General features: G+C 42.5%; 1 protein-coding gene across 1 annotated transcript in view; it reads left to right on the top strand.

The window, feature by feature from the left end:
* Positions 1–27543, top strand: part of LOC138854523 (uncharacterized) — a 194489-nt gene that overhangs the window by 105603 nt on the left and 61343 nt on the right. Inside the window, exon 3 of the mRNA XM_070098296.1 lies at positions 20725–20986. Within this exon, the coding sequence (XP_069954397.1) occupies positions 20725–20986 (262 nt within the window). The remainder of the gene's footprint in view (positions 1–20724; positions 20987–27543) is intronic.

Genomic DNA, 27543 nt, shown 5'->3' with positions numbered 1-27543 from the left:
TCAATGGTCTCTACCCATTGATCCCACTCAATGGTCTCTACCCACTGATCTCACTCAATGGTCTCTACCCACTGATCCCACTCAATGGTCTCCACCCACTGATCCCACTCAATGGTCTCTACCCACTGATCCCACTAAATGGTCTCCACCCACTGATCCCACTCAATGGTCTCTACCCACTGATCCCGCTCAATGGTCTCCACCCACTGATCCCACTCAATGGTCTCCACCCACTGATCCCAATCAATGGACTCCACCCACTGATCCCACTCAATGGTCTCCACCCACTGATCCCACTCAATGGTCTCTACCCACTGATCCCACTCAATGGTCTCTACCCACTGATCCCACTCAATGGTCTCTACCCACTGATCCCACTCAATGGTCTCTACCCACTCAATGGTCTCTACCCACTGATCCCACTCAATGGTCTCTACCCACTGATCCCACTCAATGGTCTCTACCCACTGATCCCACTCAATGGTCTCTACCCATTGATCCCACTCAATGGTCTCTACCCACTGATCTCACTCAATGGTCTCTACCCACTGATCCCACTCAATGGTCTCCACCCACTGATCCCACTCAATGGTCTCCACCCACTGATCCCACTGAATGGTCTCCACCCACTGATCCCACTCAATGGTCTCCACCCACTGATCCCACTCAATGGTCTCTACCCACTAATCCCACTCAGTGGTCTCTACCCACTGATCCCACTCAATGGTCTCCACCCACTGATCCCACTCAATGGTCTCCACCCACTGATCCCACTCAATGGACTCCACCCACTGATCCCACTCAATGGTCTCTACCCACTGATCCCACTCAATGGACTCCACCCACTGATCCCACTCAATGGTCTCTACCCACTGATCCCACTCAATGGTCTCTACCCACTGATCCCACTCAATGGTCTCCACACACTGATCCCACTCAATGGTCTCTACCCACTGATCTCACTCAATGGCTCTACCACCCACTCAATGGTCTCTACCCACTGATCTCACTCAATGGTCTCTACCCACTGATCCCACTCAATGGTCTCCACCCACTGATCCCACTCAATGGTCTCCACCCACTGATCCCAATCAATGGACTCCACCCACTGATCCCACTCAATGGTCTCCACCCACTGATCCCACTCAATGGTCTCTACCCACTGATCCCACTCAATGGTCTCTACCCACTGATCCCACTCAATGGTCTCCACACACTGATCCCACTCAATGGTCTCTACCCACTGATCTCACTCAATGGCCTCCACCCACTGATCCCACTCAATGGTCTCCACCCACTGATCCCACTCAATGGTCTCCACCCACTGATCCCAATCAATGGACTCCACCCACTGATCCCACTCAATGGTCTCCACCCACTGATCCCACTCAATGGTCTCTACCCACTGATCCCACTCAATGGTCTCTACCCACTGATCCCACTCAATGGTCTCCACACACTGATCCCACTCAATGGTCTCTACCCACTGATCTCACTCAATGGCCTCCACCCACTGATCCCACTCAATGGTCTCCACCCACTGATTCCACTCAATGGTCTCCACCCACTGATCCCACTCAATGGTCTTCACCCACTGATCTCACTCAATGGTCTCCACCCACTGATCTCACTCAATGGTCTCCACCCACTGATCCCACTCAATGGTCTCCACCCACTGATCCCACTCAATGGTCTCCAATCACTGATCCCAATCAATGGTCTCTACCCACTGATCCCACTCAATGGTCTCCATCCACTGATCCCACTCAATGGTCTCCACCCACTGATCCCACTCAATGGTCTCCAACCACTGATCCAACTCAGTGGTCTCCACCCACTGATCCCAATCAATGGTCTCTACCCACTGATCCCACTCAATGGTCTCCACCCACTGATCCCACTCAATGGTCTACACCCACTGATCCCACTCAATGGTCTCTACCCACTGATCTCACTCAATGGCCTCTACCCACTGATCCCACTCAATGGTCTCCACCCACTGATCCCACTCAATGGTCTCCACCCACTGATCCCACTCAGTGGTCTCCACCCACTGATCCCAATCAATGGTCTCTACCCTCTGATCCCACTCAATGGTCTCCACCCACTGATCCCACTCAATGGTCTCCACCCACTGATCCCACTCAGTGGTCTCCACCCACTGATCCCACTCAATGGTCTCCACCCACTGAAGATTGAAGTGCAGCTGTGTTAATCTAGGAATGTTGAAACTCTCATGTTAAGAAAATTGGATACAACTCTTGCCACTGCTCATTGCAATGTTACTGCACTTATTTCAAAAATGTAAATCTACTTTCCTAGATCTGGACAATCCTCAAAATTCATTCATTCATTCATTAGAGGTTTGCCGGTACTTCCGGCCCGGGTCTTCTCTATATGGTGACCCGGCTGTGGCCCCCGGTTGGGGGTGTCGTTCATCTTCTTCTTTCTTCTGTCTTCTTTCTTGGGCCCTCCGGCTGGAGGGTAACCTATCCTCAAAATGAATGAAATGTTAATTTTGACTGGTGTCATTTATTGGACTAAGTTAAATGCAAGAAAAAAAACTTCAGGGGAACATAGTTCCCGAACGCCTAATCTCTTACAATCCTATTATTTTCCCTTTCCGTTTCTAATGCCAAAATAGAGATATTGTCACAGATGAATGTGAATGACACAGGGAATGTAGTCCGTGAATTTCATACTCTCTGAAGATATGTTGAAGGAGAAAATACAAATGATAACGAAAACATTGCCACACTCGAAATAGAAGTAGAATGGTTTGTTCACTCAGAATGTTAAACAAACAAGAAGTGTATAACCTCTACTGGTAAACTTTACAGTGAAGTGATTCCTTATAACCCAACCTGCAATAATGCTAATTTTTCCTGGACCAACAACACGCTACCGTAGATTCTCTTCCCATTTTACTTCACATTTAATGTTTTGTTTGATAATAAACTATATTTTTTACAGCCTGTCCTTACTTACCGACGTACTGGTTTACCGACGACTCGGACTTACGACGGGCTCTCTGACTAGTATGCCCCTCAAGGAAGGTTCCTTGATGCTGGTGAGGGGCTCTTGATTTAGGGAATTGGATCTGTGCTCCAGTTCCCCGAATTGAGCCTGAATGCCTTCCACATCCCCCCCCAGGCGCTGTATAATCCTCCGGGTTTAGCGCTTCCCCCTTGATTATAATAATAATAATCTGACTAGTATGCGTACCTAAATAACGTTATTTGGAGCTGATTTTCTCGATTCTGTTTATTACAAAATGCTACAGTACATTGCTGCATAAACATTTAAAAATATGCCAGAAATGTTATGAATGGTGCAAAGATGACATTAAAACAATATCAAAGATGGCTGACACAAACCCACTACCATTATAGTATGTTCCTCACTTAGCGACGAATTCGTTAACTTATTATATAATGCTCATGACATATGATATTTTGTAATTTATATCTTCAAACAATTTATATTTGTTTTACATCTTTAGATAATAAATTTTGAATAAATGCTGTAATTTCTGTTGAGTGATTACAGTTTTTTTTTTTTTTTTTTTGTGGAAAAATTGTTGGGATTTATTCATTATCTGAGGGAATTTTGTTGAAAAAATTTGTCATTTGTGAGAATTGGTCGAGATTGGAGTGCCAACACTGGCCCCCAACTGCCATGTCAGTTGATCATTATTGTTAGTGGACGAACACTGATGCATCACTGAAGAAACATTTTCTCAAAATTGGTCACCAGTGTTGTTATTATAATTATGTCCATGCATTTATTTACGCACAATGCAATATGTTAAATATTTCCATCTCTTGAAACTAAAAATAACAACAATTCGTCAATGAGAAACATTTAAACATTATTTTCTTTTTCATTTTAGAACTTGGCAATGTTTAAAACACGTACTTACCTGGATTCATATACACCATTTGGCTTTGGCCTCGTTAATGTCGGGGTGGAAAAGCCTCAATGTGTGATATTCTCATATTTGCATTTGAGATGTGATACCACCTACGACTACTGTACCTCTCCTGCCTACAGTATATAAGCCACTTCTTCCCACATTTGCTGTATTCTTTTGAGGATTGATGGACTGGTCGACTCGAGGCTGAGAGACTGATTACCTGAAACTCCTCCTGTTCTTCACCATTCTCCTTTGTATGGACTGATAATGCCACTGTGTGGCGAAACGTTTCCTTATTAAAGATACCCAAAAGTTGCACATATGTCTAATATTTATCAGCTTGTCGGTTCTCTGAACCATTCACCTACACGAGATAAAGAGTAGTAGGGTGATATCTGCAGGAAAGCCACAACAAAATGGCTTCTCATCTGAAATAATAACCTGTGCTGGAAGCTTACTATCAAGTGTCATAAAAAAAGGCAAAGAAACCTCACCACATTGTCAAGAAATGATTTACTTGTTTGTGGGTAAGAAAGAAAAACTTGAAATTCAAGATATCGCACTTTTTTTAACCTCACGATTCACAGACAAATCAGAGAAATGTCTCAAGATATTTACCATCAAGTTACTCAACAAATTTAATGTAACCCAGCAAAATTTCCATCCAACTTGAATCTCACGATGTTGCTAATTTTGCATTACATGAGTTTGTCCGCTATGTTTGTGACAAAGAAATGAAGGAGAAATATCTGATCGGTGCATCTGTCACACAGGTCACAAAGGCCATTAACATTATGCAGCAAACTGAACACTCCTTTCAAAGAAACAATCTCACATCGGATATTGTCAGGTCCATTTGTACTGATCGAGCCTCAGTCATGCAGTGAAAAAAAAAATAATTCTTTACTTCGCAGACATGCATTAACTGGGAAAACTTTTCTGCCTTCACGTTGATCTGAAATTGGTTTTGCAGAAAATATCTAGCCTAGACAGGACTCGCAGCAATGGTTTTAAGTTGGAAAAATTCAGATTCAGGAGGGATATAGGAAAGTACTGGTTTGGTAATAGAGTTGTGGATGAGTGGAACAAACTCCCAAGTACCGTTATAGAGGCCAGAACGTTGTGTAGCTTTAAAAATAGGTTGGATAAATACATGAGTAGATGTGGGTGGGTGTGAGTTGGACCTGATAGCTTGTGCTAACAGGTCGGTTGCCGTGTTCCTCCCTTAAGTCAATGTGACCTGACCTGACTAGGTTGGGTGCATTGGCTTAAGCCGGTAGGAGACTTGGACCTGCCTCGCGTGGGCCAGTAGGCCTTCTGCAGTGTTCCTTCGTTCTTATGTTCTTATGTTCTTATGAAAGTTACTGAGACTGTTAATTTTATTCATGCAGGAGCGCTGAATTACCGCTCGATCGAAGCTTTTCGTGATGAGACGAATCCTTGAATACTTGACTCTCTTGATCATTTCCCAGTTATGGCAAGCATTCCATCGATTTCAATTTTTTCAACGGTATTACAACACTAACATAACTGATCTAACACAAAGTAAACTTAATGGGCACTATCCTGGCGTAGGACGCATAATTCATTGAATATCGAAGCCTTTACAAAAGCCAGAATAAAACTTATTTAATATTTAAAAGGAATGCAGATTTCAGTTTACACATCAGTTGTGCATTAGTACTCACTGGACACTGCCGTCTCCCAACATCAGTACTCACTGGTCACTGCCGTCTCCCAACATCAGTACTCACTGGTCACTGCCGTCTCCCAACATCAGTACTCACTGGACACTGCCGTCTCCCAACATCAGTACTCACTGGATACTCTGTGGTGTCTCTCAGCACCAGTACTCGCTGGATACTGTGCTGTCTCTCAGCATCAGTACTCACTGGATACTCTGTGGTGTCTCTCAGCACTAGTACTCACTGGACACTGCTGTCTCTCAGCATCAGTACTCATTGGACACTGTACTGTCTCTCAGCATCAGTACTCATTGGACACTGTACTGTCTCTCAGCATCAGTACTCACTGGATACTCTGTGCTGTCTCTCAGCATCAGTACTTACTGGTCACTCGGTGCTGTATCTCAGCATCAGTACTCACTGGATACTCTGTGCTGTCTCTCAGCATCAGTACTCACTGGTCACTCTGTGCTGTCTCTCAGCATCAGTACTCACTGGATACTCTGTGCTGTCTCTCAGCATCAGTACTCACTGGATACTCTGTGCTGTCTCTCAGGATCAGTACTCACTGGTCACTCTGTGCTGTCTCTCAGCATCAGTACTCACTGGACACTGTGCTGTCTCTCAGCATCAGTGCTCACTGGATACTCTGTGCTGTCTCTCAGCATCAGTACTCGCTGGATACTCTGTGCTGTCTCTCAGCATCAGTACTCACTGGACACTGTGCTGTCTCTCAGCATCAGTGCTCACTGGATACTCTGTGCTGTCTCTCAGCATCAGTACTCGCTGGATACTCTGTGCTGTCTCTCAGCATCAGTACTCACTGGACACTGTGCTGTCTCTCAACATCAGTACTCACTGGATACTCTGTGCTGTCTCTCAGCATCAGTACTCACTGGATACTCTGTGCTGTCTCTCAGCATCAGTACTCGCTGGATACTCTGTGCTGTCTCTCAGCATCAGTACTCACTGGATACTCTGTGCTGTCTCTCAGCATCAGTACTCACTGGATACTCTGTGCTGTCTCTCAGCATCAGTACTCACTGGATACTCTGTGCTGTCTCTCAGCATCAGTACTCACTGGATACTGTGCTGTCTCTCAGCATCAGTACTCACTGGATACTGTGCTGTCTCTCAGCATCAGTACTCACTGGATACTCTGTGCTGTCTCTCAGCATCAGTACTCACTGGATACTCTGTGCTGTCTCTCAACATCAGTACTCACTGGATACTCTGTGCTGACTCTCAGCATCAGTACTCACTGGATACTCTGTGCTGTCTCTCAACATCAGTACTCACTGGATACTCTGTGCTGTCTCCCAGCATCAGCACTCACTGGTCACTCTGTGCTGTCTCTCAACATCAGTACTCACTGGATACTCTGTGCTGTCTCTCAGCATCAGTACTCACTGGATACTCTGTGCTGTCTCTCAGCATCAGTACACACTGGATACTCTGTGCTGTCTCCCAGCATCAGTACTCACTGGTCACTCTGTGCTGTCTCTCAACATCAGTACTCACTGGATACTCTGTGCTGTCTCTCAGCATCAGTACTCACTGGATACTCTGTGCTGTCTCTCAGCATCAGTACACACTGGATACTCTGTGCTGTCTCTCAACATCAGTACTCACTGGATACTCTGTGCTGTCTCTCAGCATCAGTACTCACTGGATACTCTGTGCTGTCTCTCAGCATCAGTACTCACTGGATACTCTGTGCTGTCTCTCAGCATCAGTACTCACTGGATACTCTGTGCTGTCTCTCAGCATCAGTACTCACTGGATACTCTGTGCTGTCTCTCAGCATCAGTACTCACTGGATACTCTGTGCTGTCTCTCAACATCAGTACTCACTGGATACTCTGTGTTGTCTCCCAGCATCAGTACTCACTGGATACTCTGTGCTGTCTCTCAGCATCAGTACTCACTGGATACTCTGTGCTGTCTCTCAGCATCAGTACTCACTGGATACTCTGTGCTGTCTCTCAGCATCAGCACTCACTGGTCACTCTGTGCTGTCTCTCAACATCAGTACTCACTGGACACTGTGCTGTCTCGCAGCATCAGTACTCACTGGATACTCTGTGCTGTCTCTCAGCATCAGTACTCACTGGACACTGTGCTGTCTCTCAACATCAGTACTCACTGGATACTCTGTGCTGTCTCTCAACATCAGTACTCACTGGACACTGTGCTGTCTCGCAGCATCAGTACTCACTGGACACTGTGCTGTCTCGCAGCATCAGTACTCACTGGATACTCTGTGCTGTCTCTCAGCATCAGTACTCACTGGACACTGTGCTGTCTCTCAACATCAGTACTCACTGGATACTCTGTGCTGTCTCTCAGCATCAGTACTCACTGGACACTGTGCTGTCTCGCAGCATCAGTACTCACTGGATACTCTGTGCTGTCTCTCAGCATCAGTACTCACTGGACACTGTGCTGTCTCTCAACATCAGTACTCACTGGATACTCTGTGCTGTCTCTCAACATCAGTACTCGCTGGATACTCTGTGCTGTCTCTCAACATCAGTACTCGCTGGATACTCTGTGCTGTCTCTCAACATCAGTACTCACTGGATACTCTGTGCTGTCTCGCAGCATCAGTACTCACTGGATACTCTGTGCTGTCTCTCAGCATCAGTACTCACTGGATACTCTGTGCTGTCTCTCAGCATCAGTACTCACTGGACACTGTGCTGTCTCGCAGCATCAGTACTCACTGGATACTCTGTGCTGTCTCTCAGCATCAGTACTCACTGGACACTGTGCTGTCTCTCAACATCAGTACTCGCTGGATACTCTGTGCTGTCTCTCAACATCAGTACTCGCTGGATACTCTGTGCTGTCTCTCAACATCAGTACTCGCTGGATACTCTGTGCTGTCTCTCAGCATCAGTACTCGCTGGATACTCTGTGCTGTCTCTCAACATCAGTACTCGCTGGATACTCTGTGCTGTCTCTCAACATCAGTACTCGCTGGATACTCTGTGCTGTCTCTCAACATCAGTACTCACTGGATACTCTGTGCTGTCTCTCAACATCAGTACTCGCTGGATACTCTGTGCTGTCTCTCAGCATCAGTACTCACTGGACACTGTGCTGTCTCTCAACATCAGTACTCGCTGGATACTCTGTGCTGTCTCTCAGCATCAGTACTCACTGGATACTCTGTGCTGTCTCTCAACATCAGTACTCACTGGATACTCTGTGCTGTCTCTCAACATCAGTACTCGCTGGATACTCTGTGCTGTCTCTCAGCATCAGTACTCACTGGACACTGTGCTGTCTCTCAACATCAGTACTCGCTGGATACTCTGTGCTGTCTCTCAACATCAGTACTCGCTGGATACTCTGTGCTGTCTCTCAGCATCAGTACTCACTGGACACTGTGCTGTCTCTCAACATCAGTACTCGCTGGATACTCTGTGCTGTCTCTCAACATCAGTACTCGCTGGATACTCTGTGCTGTCTCTCAACATCAGTACTCGCTGGATACTCTGTGCTGTCTCTCAACATCAGTACTCGCTGGATACTCTGTGCTGTCTCTCAACATCAGTACTCGCTGGATACTCTGTGCTGTCTCTCAACATCAGTACTCGCTGGATACTCTGTGCTGTCTCTCAACATCAGTACTCACTGGATACTCTGTGCTGTCTCTCAACATCAGTACTCGCTGGATACTCTGTGCTGTCTCTCAACATCAGTACTCGCTGGATACTCTGTGCTGTCTCTCAACATCAGTACTCGCTGGATACTCTGTGCTGTCTCTCAACATCAGTACTCGCTGGATACTCTGTGCTGTCTCTCAACATCAGTACTCGCTGGATACTCTGTGCTGTCTCTCAACATCAGTACTCGCTGGATACTCTGTGCTGTCTCTCAACATCAGTACTCGCTGGATACTCTGTGCTGTCTCTCAACATCAGTACTCACTGGATACTCTGTGCTGTCTCTCAACATCAGTACTCACTGGATACTCTGTGCTGTCTCTCAGCATCAGTACTCGCTGGATACTCTGTGCTGTCTCTCAACATCAGTACTCACTGGATACTCTGTGCTGTCTCTCAGCATCAGTACTCACTGGATACTGTGCTGTCTCTCAGCATCAGTACTCACTGGACACTGTGCTGTCTCTCAGCATCAGTACTCACCGGACTCTGTTCTGTCTCTCAGCATCAGTACTCACTGGACACTGTGCTGTCTCTCAGCATCAGTACTCACTGGACACTGTGCTGTCTCTCAGCATCAGTACTCACTGGACACTGTGCTGTCTCTCAGCATCAGTACTCACTGGACTCTGTTCTGTCTCTCAGCATCAGTACTCACTGGATACTGTGCTGTCTCTCAGCATCAGTACTCACTGGACACTGTGCTGTCTCTCAGCATCAGTACTCACTGGACTCTGTGCTGTCTCTCAGCATCAGTACTCACTGGACACTGTGCTGTCTCTCAGCATCAGTACTCACTGGACACTGTGCTGTCTCTCAGCATCAGTACTCACTGGACACTGTGCTGTCTCTCAGCATCAGTACTCACTGGACACTGTGCTGTGTCTCAGCATCAGTACTCACTGGACTCTGTTCTGTCTCTCAGCATCAGTACTCACTGGACACTGTGCTGTCTCTCAGCATCAGTACTCACCGGACTCTGTTCTGTCTCTCAGCATCAGTACTCACTGGACACTGTGCTGTCTCTCAGCATCAGTACTCACTGGACACTGTGCTGTCTCTCAGCATCAGTACTCACTGGACACTGTGCTGTCTCTCAGCATCAGTACTCACTGGACACTGTGCTGTCTCTCAGCATCAGTACTCACTGGACACCGTGCTGTGTCTCAGCATCAGTACTCACTGGACACTGTGCTGTCTCTCAGAATGCCGTCTGCCAACTAAGAGGATCTGATTTTTTATCATTTGAATCTGTGGAAGTTTACAGCGCCATTCTAGGATGCTGGGAATTGCTTTAATAACTTTGCACACGCCAATTGTTTAAACTTTAAACACTGTTCCTTTCTTTTTTCCTTCCATAACTGAAGGGTATATCTGAAAAATGAAGAGATTAGAAGTATAATATGAAAAAAAAATTATGACATAAATTTTTTCCAAGAAAGAATATCCTTAACTTTAAGTAACTGAAATTAAGGGTATATTTTAGTTTTTATAAATATTTCGAGTTGCTTCGGGCCGCATAAATTCTTGTGGTAGGCCGCAGTTTGGAGACCCTTGATTTAAAGAATCATAACTAGTTACTGTACATCAGGTTTCAAAAATTGAAAATTGAAAATTTTTAGGAAAAAAAAAATTGGCATTTAGTTATAGGCCTTCCTCTGGGAATATAAAACTTTTAATAAAAAAAAATGACACAGAGGAAGTTTTAAAGGCTTTCGTATGATATGTGAAATATTAAATATGATCTTCGGATGAATCATGCAGTGGATAAACAGTGGGTAAGCACTGGCACGGTGGTTTTACCACTGGCTAGCCACTGCTTCGATCCTGACTACTTATTATAGCATTATCTGGTGTAAGAGTATTGAAGTTGTCAACTTGGAGAGTGAATATTGCGCAGTTTGTGCGACCTGGTTCATCATACATGACCATCAGAAACGGAAAAATAAAATGTGTAAATATTGACTTACTGTATTTATTAACAATTATGCATTTCTTTTTTTATACAAGGCATGCGTGAGCGTGTTTGATAGGAGTGAATGGAGACAAATGGTTTTTAATACTTGACGTGCTGTTGGAGTGTGAGCAAAGTAACATTTATGAAGGGGTTCAGGGAAACCGGCAGGCCGGACTTGAGTCCTGGAGATGGGAAGTACAGTGCCTGCACTCTGAAGGAGGGGTGTTAATGTTGCAGTTTAAAAACTGTGGTGTAAAGCACCCTTCTGGCAAGACAGTGATGGAGTGAATGATGGTGAGAGTTTTTCTTTTTCGGGCCACCCTGCCTTGGTGGGAATCGGCCAGTGTGATAATAAAAAATAATAATGTAAAAGAAAGAGGAGAAGAAGACGAAGAAAAGGCTGCAAGAAGGAGGAGATAAAGGCGAAGAAGAAGAAGAGGGAGATGAAGAATGAGGAGGATAAAAAGAAACGAGAAGAAAAGTGTGAAAAAGAAAGAAGGGAGAAGAAAGAAATAGCATTAAAAGAAATAATAAGAAATTGCTGGAAAGTCCCCAAAGTCACTTACAAAACACTTGAACATGAGTAATGACTCGTGCTAACTCTAGTTCAACACACCCTGAAAGAGAGCATCATACGTTACTGGATTCTCCTCCACGAAATGTTGATGCCCTAATGGTGCATAGCTAATGGTCTCTCCTGCTCCCTGGTCACCACTGGCGCCATTCAGAACAGGAGGTAACATTTTCCTGCAGACAGATGGAAATAGAATCCCTTGAGTACCACTCAAAGCTTAATTAGGTCTCTGTTGAACGGAGACAGTCACGCCAGTGTCATGCGGAAAACTGTAGGATCTGCAGAAAAATACGATCTCTTTAGCTTCCCACATAATGAAATCGAACTCCTTAAATTTACGAATACTCCACTGTAATATTATTGTTTTCCCTACAGTGCTGGAACATAATACTTTCCTCATACATAGATGGAGCCACACATCATACTTTATACACTGATGGAGCGTCATAACTTCCTCAGTCCAATGATAGAACAGTGATGATTAATATAACATTTAAGGTGCGTGACTATAAGTTGTTTATCAGGGATTCGCGTCCCATTTCCTTCCATCGACTGTTAGTGCAGAGGTATTGAAGTTTGCGATTGAGTTTGATCTTCAGTACCTCTGCACTAACAGTCGATGGAAGGAAATGGGACGCGAATCCCTGATAAACAACTTATCGTCACGCACCTTAACTGACTACGAGAAATAATATAACATTGTTGATAGTGATGATTAATATAACCTTACTGATAAATTGATGGTTAATATAACCTTGTTAATACAGTAATAGTGCAATATAACTTCTCTAATACAGTAATGTAACAATATAACTTTCTTAATACAGTGATGGAACGGTATAGCTATTTTAATACAATAATGGAACAAAATTAATTCTCTAATCCAGTGATGGAACAACGTAACTCTTTGTACAGTGATGGAACAACGTAACTCTCTGTACAGTGATGGAACGACGTAACTCTCTGTACTGTGATGGAACAACGTAACTTTCTGTACTGTGATGGAACAACGTAACTTTCTGTACTGTGATGGTACAACGTAACTATCTGTACTGTGATGGAACAACGTAACTTTCTGTACTGTGATGGTACAACGTAACTTTCTGTACTGTGATGGTACAACGTAACTTTCTGTACTGTGATGGAACAACGTAACTTTCTGTACTGTGATGGTACAACGTAACTTTCTGTACTGTGATGGAACAACGTAACTTTCTGTACTGTGATGGAACAACGTAACTTTCTGTACTGATGGAACAACGTAACTTTCTGTACTGTGATGAAACAACGTAACTTTCTGTACTGTGATGGTACAACGTAACTTTCTGTACTGTGATGGAACAACGTAACTTTCTGTACTGTGATGGTACAACGTAACTTTCTGTACTGTGATGGAACAACGTAACTTTCTGTACTGTGATGGAACAACGTAACTCTCTGTACTGTGATGGAACAACGTAACTTTCTGTACTGTGATGGAACAACGTAACTTTCTGTACTGTGATGGTACAACGTAACTTTCTGTACTGTGATGGAACAACGTAACTTTCTGTACTGTGATGGTACAACGTAACTTTCTGTACTGTGATGGAACAACGTAACTTTCTGTACTGTGATGGTACAACGTAACTTTCTGTACTGTAATGGAACAACGTAACTTTCTGTACTGTGATGGTACAACGTAACTTTCTGTACTGTGATGGAACAACGTAACTTTCTGTACTGTGATGGAACAACGTAACTTTCTGTACTGTGATGGAACAACGTAACTTTCTGTACTGTGATGGTACAACGTAACTTTCTGTACTGTGATGGTACAACGTAACTTTCTGTACTGTGATGGTACAACGTAACTTTTTGTACTGTGATGGTACAACGTACCTTTCTGTACTGTGATGGAACAACGTAACTTTCTGTACTGTGATGGTACAACGTAACTTTCTGTACCGTGATGGAACAAAAATATAAATATTTACATTCAGTTAAGGAACACTATAACTTTCTTAATATTGTGATGGAACAATATAACTTCTCTAATACTTTCTTAATATGATGAACAAACTGTCAGCTTCGTTAATATAATGTTGAAGCATCATAACTTTCATTATACAGTGATGGCACATCATAACTTTCATTATACAGTGATGGCACATCATAACTTTCATTATACAATGATGGCACATCATAACTTTCATTATACAGTGATGGAACATCATAACTTTCATTATACAGTGATGGAACATCATAACTTTCATTATACAGTGATGGAACATCATAACTTTCATTATACAGTGATGGTACATCATAACTTTCATTATACAGTGATGGAACATCATAACTTTCATTATACAGTGATGGAACATCATAACTTTCATTATACAGTGATGGAACATCATAACTTTCATTATACAGTGATGGCACATCATAACTTTCATTATACAGTGATGGCACATCATAACTTTCATTATACAGTGATGGAACATCATAACTTTCATTATACAGTGATGGAACATCATAACTTTCATTATACAGTGATGGAACATCATAACTTTCATTATACAGTGATAGAACATCGTAACTGTCATTATACAATGATGGAACAACATAACTTTCATTATACAGTGATGGAACATCATAACTTTCATTATACAGTGATGGAACATCATAACTTTCATTATACAGTGATAGAACATCGTAACTGTCATTATACAATGATGGAACAACATAACTTTCATTATACAGTGATGGAACATCATAATTTTCATTATACAGTGATGGAACATCATAATTTTCATTATACAGTGATGGAACATCATAATTTTCATTATACAGTGATGGAACATCATAATTTTCATTATACAGTGATGGAACATCATAATTTTCATTATACAACGAGAAAACATAACTTTTATTATACAATTACAAAACATCATAACTTTTATTGTACAATGATTAAACATCATAACTTTCATTATACAATGATAAAACATTGTAACTTTTATTATTCAGTGATAGACCATCATAATTTGAATTATACAGTGATGGAAAATCATAACTTTCATTATACAGTGATGGAAGATCATAACTTTCATTATACAGTCATGCAACATCATAACTTTCATTATACAGTGATGGAGCATTATAACTTTCATTATACAGTGATGGAAAATCATAACTTTCATTATACAGTGATGGAACATCGAACTTTCATTATACAGTGATGGAACATCATAACTTTCATTATACAGTGATGGAACATCATAACTTTCATTATAAAGTAATAGAACATCATAACTTTCATTATACAGTTATGGAACAACATAACTTTCATTATACAGTGATGAAACAACATAACTTTCATTATACAGTGATGGTACATCATAACTTTCATTATACAGTGATGGAACATCATAACTTTCATTATACAGTGATGAAACAACATAACTTTCATTATACAGTGATGAAACAACATAACTTTCATTATACAGTGAAGGAACAACATAACTTTCATTATACAGTGATGGAACAACATAACTTTCATTATACAGTGATGGAACAACATAACTTTCATTATACAGTGATGGAAAATCATAACTTTCATTATACAGTGATGGAACATCGAACTTTCATTATACAGTGATGGAACATCATAACTTTCATTATACAGTGATGGAACATCATAACTTTCATTATAAAGTAATAGAACATCATAACTTTCATTATACAGTTATGGAACAACATAACTTTCATTATACAGTGATGAAACAACATAACTTTCATTATACAGTGATGGAACATCATAACTTTCATTATAAAGTAATAGAACATCATAACTTTCATTATACAGTGATGGAACATCATAACTTTCATTATAAAGTAATAGAACATCATAACTTTCATTATACAGTTATGGAACAACATAACTTTCATTATACAGTTATGGAACAACATAACTTTCATTATACAGTGATGGAACATCATAACTTTCATTATACAGTGATGAAACAACATAACTTTCATTATACAGTGATGGAACATCATAACTTTCATTATACAGTGATGGAACATCATAACTTTCATTATACAGTGATGAAACAACATAACTTTCATTATACAGTGATGAAACAACATAACTTTCATTATACAGTGATGGAACAACATAACTTTCATTATACAGTGATGGAACAACATAACTTTCATTATACAGTGATGGAACAACATAACTTTCATTATACAGTGAAGGAACAACATAACTTTCATTATACAGTGATGGAACATCATAACTTTCATTATACAGTGATGAAACAACATAACTTTCATTATACAGTGATGAAACAACATAACTTTCATTATACAGTGAAGGAACAACATAACTTTCATTATACAGTGATGGAACAACATAACTTTCATTATACAGTGATGGAACAACATAACTTTCATTATACAGTGATGGAACAACATAACTTTCATTATACAGTGATGGAACATCATAACTTTCATTATACAGTGATGGAACATCATAACTTTCATTATACAGTGATGGAACATCATAACTTTCATTATACAGTGAAGGAACAACATAACTTTCATTATACAGTGATGGAACATCATAACTTTCATTATACAGTGATGGAACATCATAACTTTCATTATACAGTGATGGAACATCATAACTTTCATTATACAGTGATGGAACATCATAACTTTCATTATACAGTGATGGAACATCATAACTTTCATTATACAGTGATGGAACATCATAACTTTCATTATACAGTGATGGAACATCATAACTTTCATTATACAGTGATGGAACATCATAACTTTCATTATACAGTGATGGAACATCATAACTTTCATTATACAGTGATGGAACATCATAACTTTCATTATACAGTGGTAGAACACTGATGGATAAAATTAGCTTTATTGATACAGTAATGAAACACAATTAATTTATTAATACACTAATGAAACACCTAGATTTTGGTGATACTATAATGTAACTCAATTACTTACGTAATATAGTGATACAATATTATAACTTTCTAAACACCAGAATGGAACACAGTGACTTTCGTATCATAATTATGGACCACTGTTACTGTCTTAATGCATTGCTGCATCACCATAACTTTTTTCTTACTGTGACGTAACACCATAGATTTGTTAATGGTGATGACACATCATATCGTTTACGTTTTACAAATATTTTGTTAAGTCGAAAATGCTATCGTCATTAATAACTATAATATTTTATGTATCATATACGATACTCAGATTGTTATCATGAGATTTTTTCCTCTGGAAATATATCAATATTGTTTTTATACTCTCAGAATAACTTACGATAATGAGTTATAATTTAATTAGGTATCCCCGATGAGGGAACTTCAAGTGGTTGGCTGATTTTTGTCCTCCTTAAAGTTTTTCTCTTATAACTTGAAAATACGTTATGTACTCGTATTTTTCACCGGCGGTGTAATGCAAGAAAAAAGTTTATGCAAATCCTGGCGTGTGTTGGTGTCCTCTGGTTAATTTGATATAGACTGTTCCCAGATTTGGTTACGCTGGGATAACTTCAACAAGCCTCGGAAGATCCTTAGCCAGGTGGAATTGTTATTAGAGTTGGTATTAATTTGCCGATTTCATTTCAGTCATTGCTGAAAAATGCCTCCATAATCGGTTTCAGACTTTTCAGCGATGATCAAGAATTGATTTGTGGTCAGTTTAGGCTGTATAAATTTTGAATTGACAGTTAAGTTAAATAAATTGATTTTCACGACTTGAAAAAACCACTGCCTGGGAAAAACTTTATCAATAAAGAACAGCTTTATATTACACTCTGCCTTTCTTTATTGCTCCTTTTTGTGATTGTTTCAAGCGTTAAACCCTCGTGTATTTTAATCGTAGATATTTTTTATGTATCTTTAGCAGTGTAGATGCCAAGTTGCCAAATCACGAAACAGGTGGGACTCGAACCATGTCAAGTGATTCCTGAAGCTCTCAAGTGGTCTGTGAATTTTTCGACTCAGTCGCCATGGGTTCAAGCTCCACCCGTACCGGTATTAGTTTGTGATCTTGATATTACGAATTCGTGAGCCAAATTACCAGTTTTACTGAAGAATTACATAAATTACTGATTTTGATGCAATAATTTTATAGAAGCAATTACCGAAATGAAATAATTGATTTTTTATGCAACAATTATATGGAAATAACAAAAATTAAATTATTGATTTATGTAATAATTTTATTCAAAAGTTTACAGAAATATATTAATGACTTTTTATCTAGTGATTTGTGATTGGTTCATCTGATTGCTTCCATTCCTTCATAACTAATGAATCTTAGAAGAAGATTTGGACTCTTAACTGTAGTTGACAGTTTACAAAATTTGCTTCAGTTCTCGAACTTACTCCCGTTTCTTTAAAAAAATATTTGAATTTTGTGATTGTAGTTTGAAATATACTATTACTGACAAACGAATTCTGTGAATTGTGGACAAATCACGTCCGTATCACGTTTTATTGATTCATGAGGAAAGTAAAGAATTGTGTACAAATTCCTCGCATATATAAGAAATTTATGAGATTTTGATCCGACTTGGACTATTAACTAGCTAGTTAATGGTGAAAGTTGGATCAGAATGTCGTCATACGTTTCTTTCTACTTTCTGTGGTTTATTGTCTATTGTTGGTTTCTCCTCTCTGTGGTTTATTGTCTATTGTTTGTTTCTCCTCTCTGTGGTTTATTGTCTATTGTTTATTTCTCGTGGTGGGTCATTATATGACTAAGAACCGAGTAGGGAAACAATTGTCTTGTTTCCTGACGAATATAACCTAACCTTGAGAATGCCAATTCTGATTAGAATTAATTTTTATGTGCTGCTGAGCAATAATTAGAAGAATTTAATGGAAATTTTGGACACGCAGACTTCATGTACAAATCTCAGTTTTAGCTTCTGTATCTTAACTTGAGATAAAAAATTTAACATTTTTTTTCATGGATTTTAAACTTAAAACAATGGTACATCCTGATATCTCTTTTATGAATTACGATACATTTTGAGAGTAGACACAGATTTGATAATTTACTAAAATAAGCAATAAAACTTAGTACTAATGGATTCCGTGGCAAAGTTTGGCTGAAGCCAAAATATTAGTGCTGGTGTCTTTGTCTCACAGGAAACTTTGCACTGACTTTGGGCTGTGTTATTTTAAGTTGCCACAATCAAATGTCCCACTATTCGCATGTGTCCATTTATTTTACATTTTGTCGGTAATTGTACCACTATTACTAATTGTGAGTTGTTGCAGTCACGATGTTGTGGGTTGTGAGTTGCTGCAGCCAGGATGTTGTGGGTTGTGATTTGTTGCAGCCACGGTGTTGTGGGTTGTGAGTTGTTGCAGCCACGGTGTTGTGGGTTGTGAGTTGTTGCAGCAACGGTGTTGTGGGTTGTGAGTTGTTGCAGCAACGGTGTTGTGGGTTGTGAGTTGTTGCAGCCAAGATGTTGTGGGTTGTGAGTTGCTGCAGCCAGGATGTTGTGGGTTGTGATTTGTTGCAGCCACGATGTTGTGGGTTGTGATTTGTTGCAGCCACGGTGTGGGTTGTGATTTGTTGTGAGTTGTTGCAGCCAAGATGCTGTGGGTTGTGAGTTGCTGCAGCCAGGATGTTGTGGGTTGTGATTTGTTGCAGCCACGATGTTGTGGGTTGTGATTTGTTGCAGCCACGGTGTTGTGGGTTGTGAGTTGTTGCAGCCAAGATGCTGTGGGTTGTGAGTTGCTGCAGCCAGGATGTTGTGGGTTGTGATTTGCTGCAGCCACGGTGTTGTGGGTTGTGATTTGTTGCAGCCACGGTGTTGTGGGTTGTGATTTGTTGCAGCCACGATGTTGTGGGTTGTGTTCATTTTAAGTTATTAGTTTTATTACACAAATTAGTTACCGTGCAATAACTGGAGAGGTTTCGTCTGACTGTCTTCGAATATTTAACGCTAATTTAATTCTCTCAGTTTAATATCTGGGTTTTTTTGGGGCAATTTAGATGCCAATTTGTCTATTTCGTTAAAGAAATTTGGAAAATTGATAACTGGTCTTCATACAGTCATTAGAGATTGTCTCATCCGAGCGGCTGTAAATCATCAACTTGATAATTTATTCTGTAAACAGTATTTGTTTTGGGGAAATTAGTCTCTGTGAGAGTACTACAGATTGCCTCTTATTATTGGTTTTTAACTTCCTTTGCTGCTGTAACTTAGTGGAAGGATCTATTTGTTTTTTTGGCTGTGTAGGTAAATGCCAATCTGGAATTTTTTAAGGAATTTGGATGTTTCTATGTGATCATTTGCGAGTCTGTTCTGGTTGGCTTCAAATCTTCTGTTCTAAATTTTAACTGCGATGAGGGCTTACGCCGCACACCCCATTATTATATTTGCTTAGTAGAAAGAGCTGGGGTTATAGGACACTGGGATATCTTTTCTCGAATCGTGTAACCACCACAATTTTTTTTTTCGAGTATTTTAAAAAAAATAAAATTATTAATTCTGAAAACAGCTTCACAGTGGCTGCAATATTTCATCATTATTCAACTCACCCTAGAGTGCACAAAAAAAAAACTTTGATGTGAACGTCCTGTTGAACGTCAAGATAATGGCAACCATTGTACGTGTTCTTGATGTAATAATGATCACAGGCACGCGATGCCCCTCCAGCTACACCGACTATTGCCACATTGGCGTGGCTTCAGAGAATTATGTCAAGCGCAATGTAATTATATACTTACACTGCCTCACTATGTATAAATTACCTGAATTAACTAGCGGGTTTGCATTAATACAAGGATCCGGATGGGAACGGTGCGTTGTGTGTTTTTCTTTTGTTCCAGAGAATTTCTGGCTGATTTTTGTTTCTATATTGCAGAGTGTTTGGGTGTGGGCAGCGGATCGATGCCAAACGACACCCTCGTATTCTGTTTCACACGCCCGTTGTTTGCACGCCCACCTCAGCACCCATATACTCACCGACACCACTCTCTCCACCTCAACAAGCTGACATCACTACGGAAACCCTACGTCCCTCGTTATCTTTCCAGCGAGCCCACGAAACAGGTTTTACCAAAACAAACACTTCAAGGACTCCAAGCGAAGCATCAACCACTACAACTGAAACATCACAGCACAAGGTACGTCCTTGATTAATTATGTGTTATGCAGGCGGCTCGCCACATGAGCGGGGAAGAATACTCTATTTTAACAGGCACCAGTTTCCACTGTTGGACCACATATAACATTAATTTACATTATGGAGCATAGTGAAATGGGTGTAGTCTGTCGTGTACTGAAAACACTCGGAGAGTTTTATTTATTTTTTTTTGTAACAGCTGGTACTAAAAATGTCGTGCCTTAATTGTTTCCTGGAAATACGAGGTAAGTATAGACAGCTGAATGAATGCTGGTTGGTGAGAAGGAGGCTGGCACAACTGAGTTTGTATTTATGTGGGTGTGGTAGTGGGGGATGTTGCAGAGAAGGTGGACGATGTTTACAATCTATGTTCGGCAATGCGAGTGCTCTCGCCACCGTCAACACAAACATATCAATCGTACCCAATGAGTCATGTTTCCTTCTGATAAACCAGATACAAGGTGCTCTAGGATATTGTTTCACGCTTCACACGGTGAGGGCTTGGGTTCGATTCCCAGCCAGAGTAGAAACATTGGACGTGTTTCTTTCCACCTGTTGTCTATGTTCCCCATCAGTAAAATGGGTACCTGGGTGTTAGTCGACTGGTGTGGGTCGCATCCTGGGACACTGACCTAAGGAGGCCTGGTCACAGACCGGGCCGCGGGGGCGTTGACCCCCGGAACTCTCTCCAGGTAAACTCTCCAGGTAAATTCCAGGAACACAGAGTGAACAACATTCTGCGTCTGTTAAGGGATGTCTGGAAATCAGCTTTGTTGTATCTGATCCTGAAATTGTCGTTTCCGAACAGCTCTAATGACCATATTTGACTTATAAATTATTTTATCAGCGACAACATCATTACAACTGTAACTCAACATAGATATATGTCACTGGAAAAGCTTCTTGTGTATATTGTCACCTTCCTAATGCGTTTCTGATGTGAAGGAATCGATAATTCTCTTCAATTATATACAAAGTTATACTCATAAGTTAGATATGTACTTTTTATAATATAAATATTTTCTTCACCAAATTATATAGGGAATTCAGATACGAAAACAGATATAATGTAAATACAATACGTAAATATATATTTTTCGGTCGCTATAAGACAGAGAGAAGTATCATCTCTGGTTTTCCCAGTTCCTGCATTCCTTGAGCTATTGTTCAGAACTTAAATGAATCACAGGAACTGTAAGCTCAAGAGCTGCATCTCAACACCCACTAGAGACCTGTGAAGACAATTACTTCCTTTCCAAGTGAACATCACTACTGCCTTTCTATATTGTGTGTTATTGATGTCAATTATTGATGTCAATTAGGTCTGTGTAAATTGTATCATGTGCTTGTTGAAATAGATAATAATAATAATAATAATAATAATAATAATAATAATAATAATAATAATAATAATAATAATAATAATAATAATAATAATAATAATAATAATAATAATAATTATTATTATTATTATTATTATTATTATTATTATTATTATTATTATTATTATTATTATTATTATGAAACTACTACCCACAACCAATCCTAGCTGCACCACCAACGCCACTACACTCCTAGCTGCAACACCCACGCCACTACACTCCTAGCTGCAACACCCACGCCACTACACTCCTAGCTGCAACACCCACGCCACTACACTCCTAGCTGCAACACCCACGCCACTACAATCCTAGCTGCAACACCCACGCCACTACACTCCTAGCTGCAACACCCACGCCACTACAATCCTAGCTGCACCACCCACGCCACTACACTCCTAGCTGCAACACCCACGCCACTACACTCCTTGCTGCAACACCCACGCCACTACAATCCTAGCTGCACCACCCACGCCACTACACTCCTAGCTGCAACACCCACGCCACTACAATCCTAGCTGCACCACCCACGCCACTACACTCCTAGCTGCAACACCCACGCCACTACACTCCTAGCTGCAACACCCACGCCACTACACTCCTAGCTGCAACACCCACGCCACTACACTCCTAGCTGCAACACCCACGCCACTACACTCCTAGCTGCAACACCCACGCCACTACACTCCTAGCTGCAACACCCACGCCACTACAGTCCTAACTGCACCACCCAAACCACTACACTCCTAGCTGCACCCCCACACCACTACGCTCCTAGCTGCACCCCCACACCACTACACTCCTAGCTGCACCCCCACACCACTACACTCCTAGCTGCACCACCACACCACTACACTCCTAGCTGCACCCCCACACCACTACACTCCTAGCTGCACCTCCACACCACTACACTCCTAGCTGCACCCCCACACCACAACACTCCTAGCTGCACCCCCACACCACTACACTCCTAGCTTCACCCCCACACCACTACACTCCTAGCTTCACCCCCACACCACTACACTCCTAGCTGCACCCCCACACCACTACACTCCTAGCTGCACCCCCACACCACTACACTCCTAGCTGCATCCCCACACCACTACACTCCTAGCTGCACCCCCACACCACTACACTCCTAGCTTCACCCCCACACCACTACACTCCTAGCTGCACCCCCACACCACTACACTCCTAGCTTCACCCCCACACCACTACACTCCTAGCTGCACCCCCACGCCACTACAATTACCAGCATTATCGATTACCTCTTGCATTATTTATATATAAATGAACAACAGTAACAGAATACGCAATTAAAAACTGTTATAGACGATATCTCTAAAAATAAGAGAATATTCTAAAACTAAGTGCTAACAAATGAATATTTCCGTTATTCAGAGTAACGTTAACAAACGCTTCAACGGCTGTTAGCAGCATCAAGTACGTGAAGAAAATACACCTGTTGCAGACAACGCGTTTATTGATACAGCGTTTGGCAGTGTACAAAACTTCGTCATGGTTTGATAAAGACTCCACAAGGAACGAATCACGTTCTGCAACGTTCATATTTTTTTCACTATTGCCGGCACTACGGAATATGCATGTACCAGTTTTATGTGTTGCTTGTATCTTGATAAGTTATCGCTGTTAATCAAGATATCGGCTTGCATGTGTCTGTTATGATATTAAAAAATACGCTGATTAGGCACTTGTGGCTCTAATATATGTACTCGCCTATTTGTGGTTGCAGGGGTCGAGTCATAGCTCCTGAGTGTGTGTGTGTGTGTGTGTGTGTGTGTACTCACCTAATTGTGGTTGCAAGAATCGAGACTCAGCTCATGGCCCCGCCTCTTCACTGATCGCTACTAGGTCCTGTCTCTACCTGCTCCATGAGCTTTATCATACCTCGCCTTAAAGGCATGTATGATTCCTGCCTCCACTACGTCACTTGCTAGACTATTCCACTTCCTGACAACTATATGACTGAAGAAATACTTAATAACATCCCTTTGACTCATCTGAGTCTTCAACTTCCAAATTGTGACCCCTTGTTTCTGTCCCATCTCTGGAACATCCTGTCTCTGTTCACCTTATCTACTACACGCAGTATTTTGTATGTCGTTATTATGTCTTTCCTGTGTGAGTGTGTGTGTGTGTGTTAGTTGTGTATGCGTGTTAGTTGTGTGTGTGTGTGTGTGTGTGTGTGTGTGTGGAGCAAAAGACTTGCTATCAAGCCTTTTAAAACAAGTAATATTTTACAGCATCATTTAAATAACTTACATAAAGCTATCGCCTATTGGATTGTGTATAAATAGCATTTTTGCTCGTATACTAACCTCACTTAAGAGTTATAACTGTTATTATTGTAAATATATATTGAATATAGCAAAGATAGTTTTATGTATTATCTTGAAAAACTGTGGTGTTGTATGTAATATATATGTATTGTGAGTAATATAAAAAAGTGTGTTTAGTAGTCTAGTTACCTGGATGTTAGAGTGTGTGAAGGTGGTGCGTGGTGTGTGTCACCCCTGAGCTGCCTTCTCAGACTACTTCCTCGTGTGAAGGTGGTACGTGGTGAGTGTCACCCCTGAGCTGCCTTCTCAGACTACTACCTCGTGGTGTGTGTCATGAGCTGCCTTCTCAGGTGTGTGCGAGCTTCCTTCTCAGGTGTGAAGGTGGTGCGTGGTGTGTGTCACCCCTGAGCTGCCTTCTCAGACTACTACCTCGTGTGAAGGTGGTGCGTGGTGTGTGTCACCCCTGAGCTGCCTTCTCAGACTACTTCCTCGTGTGAACTATCTCGGTGGTGGTGCGTGTCACGTGGTGTGTGTCACCCCTGAGCTGCCTTCTCAGACTACTTCCTCGTGTGAAGGTGGTACGTGGTGTGTGTCACCCCTGAGCTGCCTTCTCAGACTACTTCCTCGTGTGAAGGTGGTACGTGGTGAGTGTCACCCCTGAGCTGCCTTCTCAGACTACTACCTCGTGTGAAGGTGGTACGTGGTGAGTGTCACCCCTGAGCTGCCTTCTCAGACTACTACCTCGTGTGAAGGTGGTACGTGGTGAGTGTCACCCCTGAGCTGCCTTCTCAGACTACTACCTCGTGTGAAGGTGGTACGTGGTGAGTGTCACCCCTGAGCTGCCTTCTCAGACTACTACCTCGTGTGAAGGTGGTACGTGGTGAGTGTCACCCCTGAGCTGCCTTCTCAGACTACTACCTCGTGTGAAGGTGGTACGTGGTGAGTGTCACCCCTGAGCTGCCTTCTCAGACTACTACCTCGTGTGAAGGTGGTACGTGGTGAGTGTCACCCCTGAGCTGCCTTCTCAGACTACTACCTCGTGTGAAGGTGGTACGTGGTGAGTGTCACCCCTGAGCTGCCTTCTCAGACTACTACCTCGTGTGAAGGTGGTGCGTGGTGTGTGTCACCCCTGAGCTGCCTTCTCAGACTACTACCTCGTGTGAAGGTGGTGCGTGGTGAGTGTCACCCCTGAACTGCCTACTCAGACTACTACCTCGTGTGAAGGTGGTGCGTGGTGAGTGTCACCCCTGAGCTGCCTACTCAGACTACTACCTCGTGAGAAGGTGGTACGTGGTGAGTGTCACCCCTGAACTGCCTACTCAGACTACTACCTCGTGTGAAGGTGGTGCGTGGTGAGTGTCACCCCTGAGTTTCCTTCTCAGGCTACTACCTCGTGTAAAGGTGGTGCGTGGTGAGTGTCACCCCTGAGCTTCCTACTCAGACTACTACCTAGTATGAAGGTGGTGCGTGGTGAGTGTCACCCCTGAGCTGCCTTCTCAGACTACTACCTCGTGTGAAGCCGGTGCGTGGTGAGTGTCACCCCTGAGCTTCCTTCTCAGACTACTACCTCACGTGAAGGTGGTGCGTGGTGAGTGTCACCCCTGAGCTTCCTTCTCAGACTACTACCTCGTGTGAAGGTGGTGCGTGGTGTGTGTCACCCCTGAGCTTCCTTCTCAGACTACTACCTCGTGTGAAGGTGGTACGTGGTGTGTGTCACCCCTGAGCTGCCTTCTCAGACTACTACCTCGTGTGAAGGTGGTGCGTGGTGAGTGTCACCCCTGAGCTTCCTTCTCAGACTACTTCCTCGTGTGAAGGTGGTACGTGGTGAGTGTCACCCCTGAGCTGCCTTCTCAGACTACTACCTCGTGTGAAGGTGGTGCGTGGTGAGTGTCACCCCTGAGCTGCCTTCTCAGACTACTACCTCGTGTGAAGCCGGTGCGTGGTGAGTGTCACCCCTGAGCTTCCTTCTCAGACTACTACCTCGTGTGAAGGTGGTGCGTGGTGAGTGTCACCCCTGAGCTTCCTTCTCAGACTACTACCTCGTGTGAAGGTGGTACGTGGTGAGTGTCACCCCTGAGCTTCCTTCTCAGACCACTAACTCGTGTGAAGGTGGTACGTGGTGAGTGTCACCCCTGAGCTGCCTTCTCAGACTACTACCTCTTGTGAAGGTGGTACGTGGTGTGTGTCACCCGAGAGCTTCCTTCTCAGACTACTACCTCGTGTGAAGCCGGTGCGTGGTGTCACCCCTGAGCTTCCTTCTCAGACTACTACCTCGTGTGAAGGTGGTACGTGGTGTGTGTCACCCCTGAGTTGCCTTCTCAGACTACTACCTCGTGTGAAGGTGGTACGTGGTGAGTGTCACCCCTGAGCTGCCTTCTCAGACTACTACCTCGTGTGAAGGTGGTACGTGGTGAGTGTCACCCCTGAGCTTCCTTCTCAGACTACTATCTCGTGTGAAGGTGGTGCGTGGTGAGTGTCACCCCTGAGCTGCCTTCTCAGACTACTACCTCGTGTGAAGGTGGTGCGTGGTGAGTGTCACCCCTGAGTTTCCTTTTCAGACTATTACCTCGTGTGAAGGTGGTGCGTGGTGAGTGTCACCCCTGAGCTTCCTTCTCAGACTACTACCTCGCGTGAAGGTGGTACGTCGTGAGTGTTACCCCTGAGCTGCCTTCTCAGACTACTACCTCGTGTGAAGGTGGTACGTGGTGAGTGTCACCCCTGAGCTGCCTTCTCAGACTACTACCTCGTGTGAAGGTGGTACGTGATGAGTGTCACCCCTGAGCTGCCTTCTCAGACTACTACCTCGTGTGAAGGTGGTACGTGGTGAGTGTCACCCCTGAGCTTCCTTCTGGGACTATTACCTCGTGTGAAGGTGGTGC

This window comes from Cherax quadricarinatus, chromosome 62 (genome assembly GCF_038502225.1).
Source record: "Cherax quadricarinatus isolate ZL_2023a chromosome 62, ASM3850222v1, whole genome shotgun sequence".
NCBI lineage: Eukaryota > Metazoa > Arthropoda > Malacostraca > Decapoda > Parastacidae > Cherax > Cherax quadricarinatus.
Note: the sequence above shows the minus strand (reverse complement) of the source record. Positions and strands in the feature narration are given on the sequence as shown.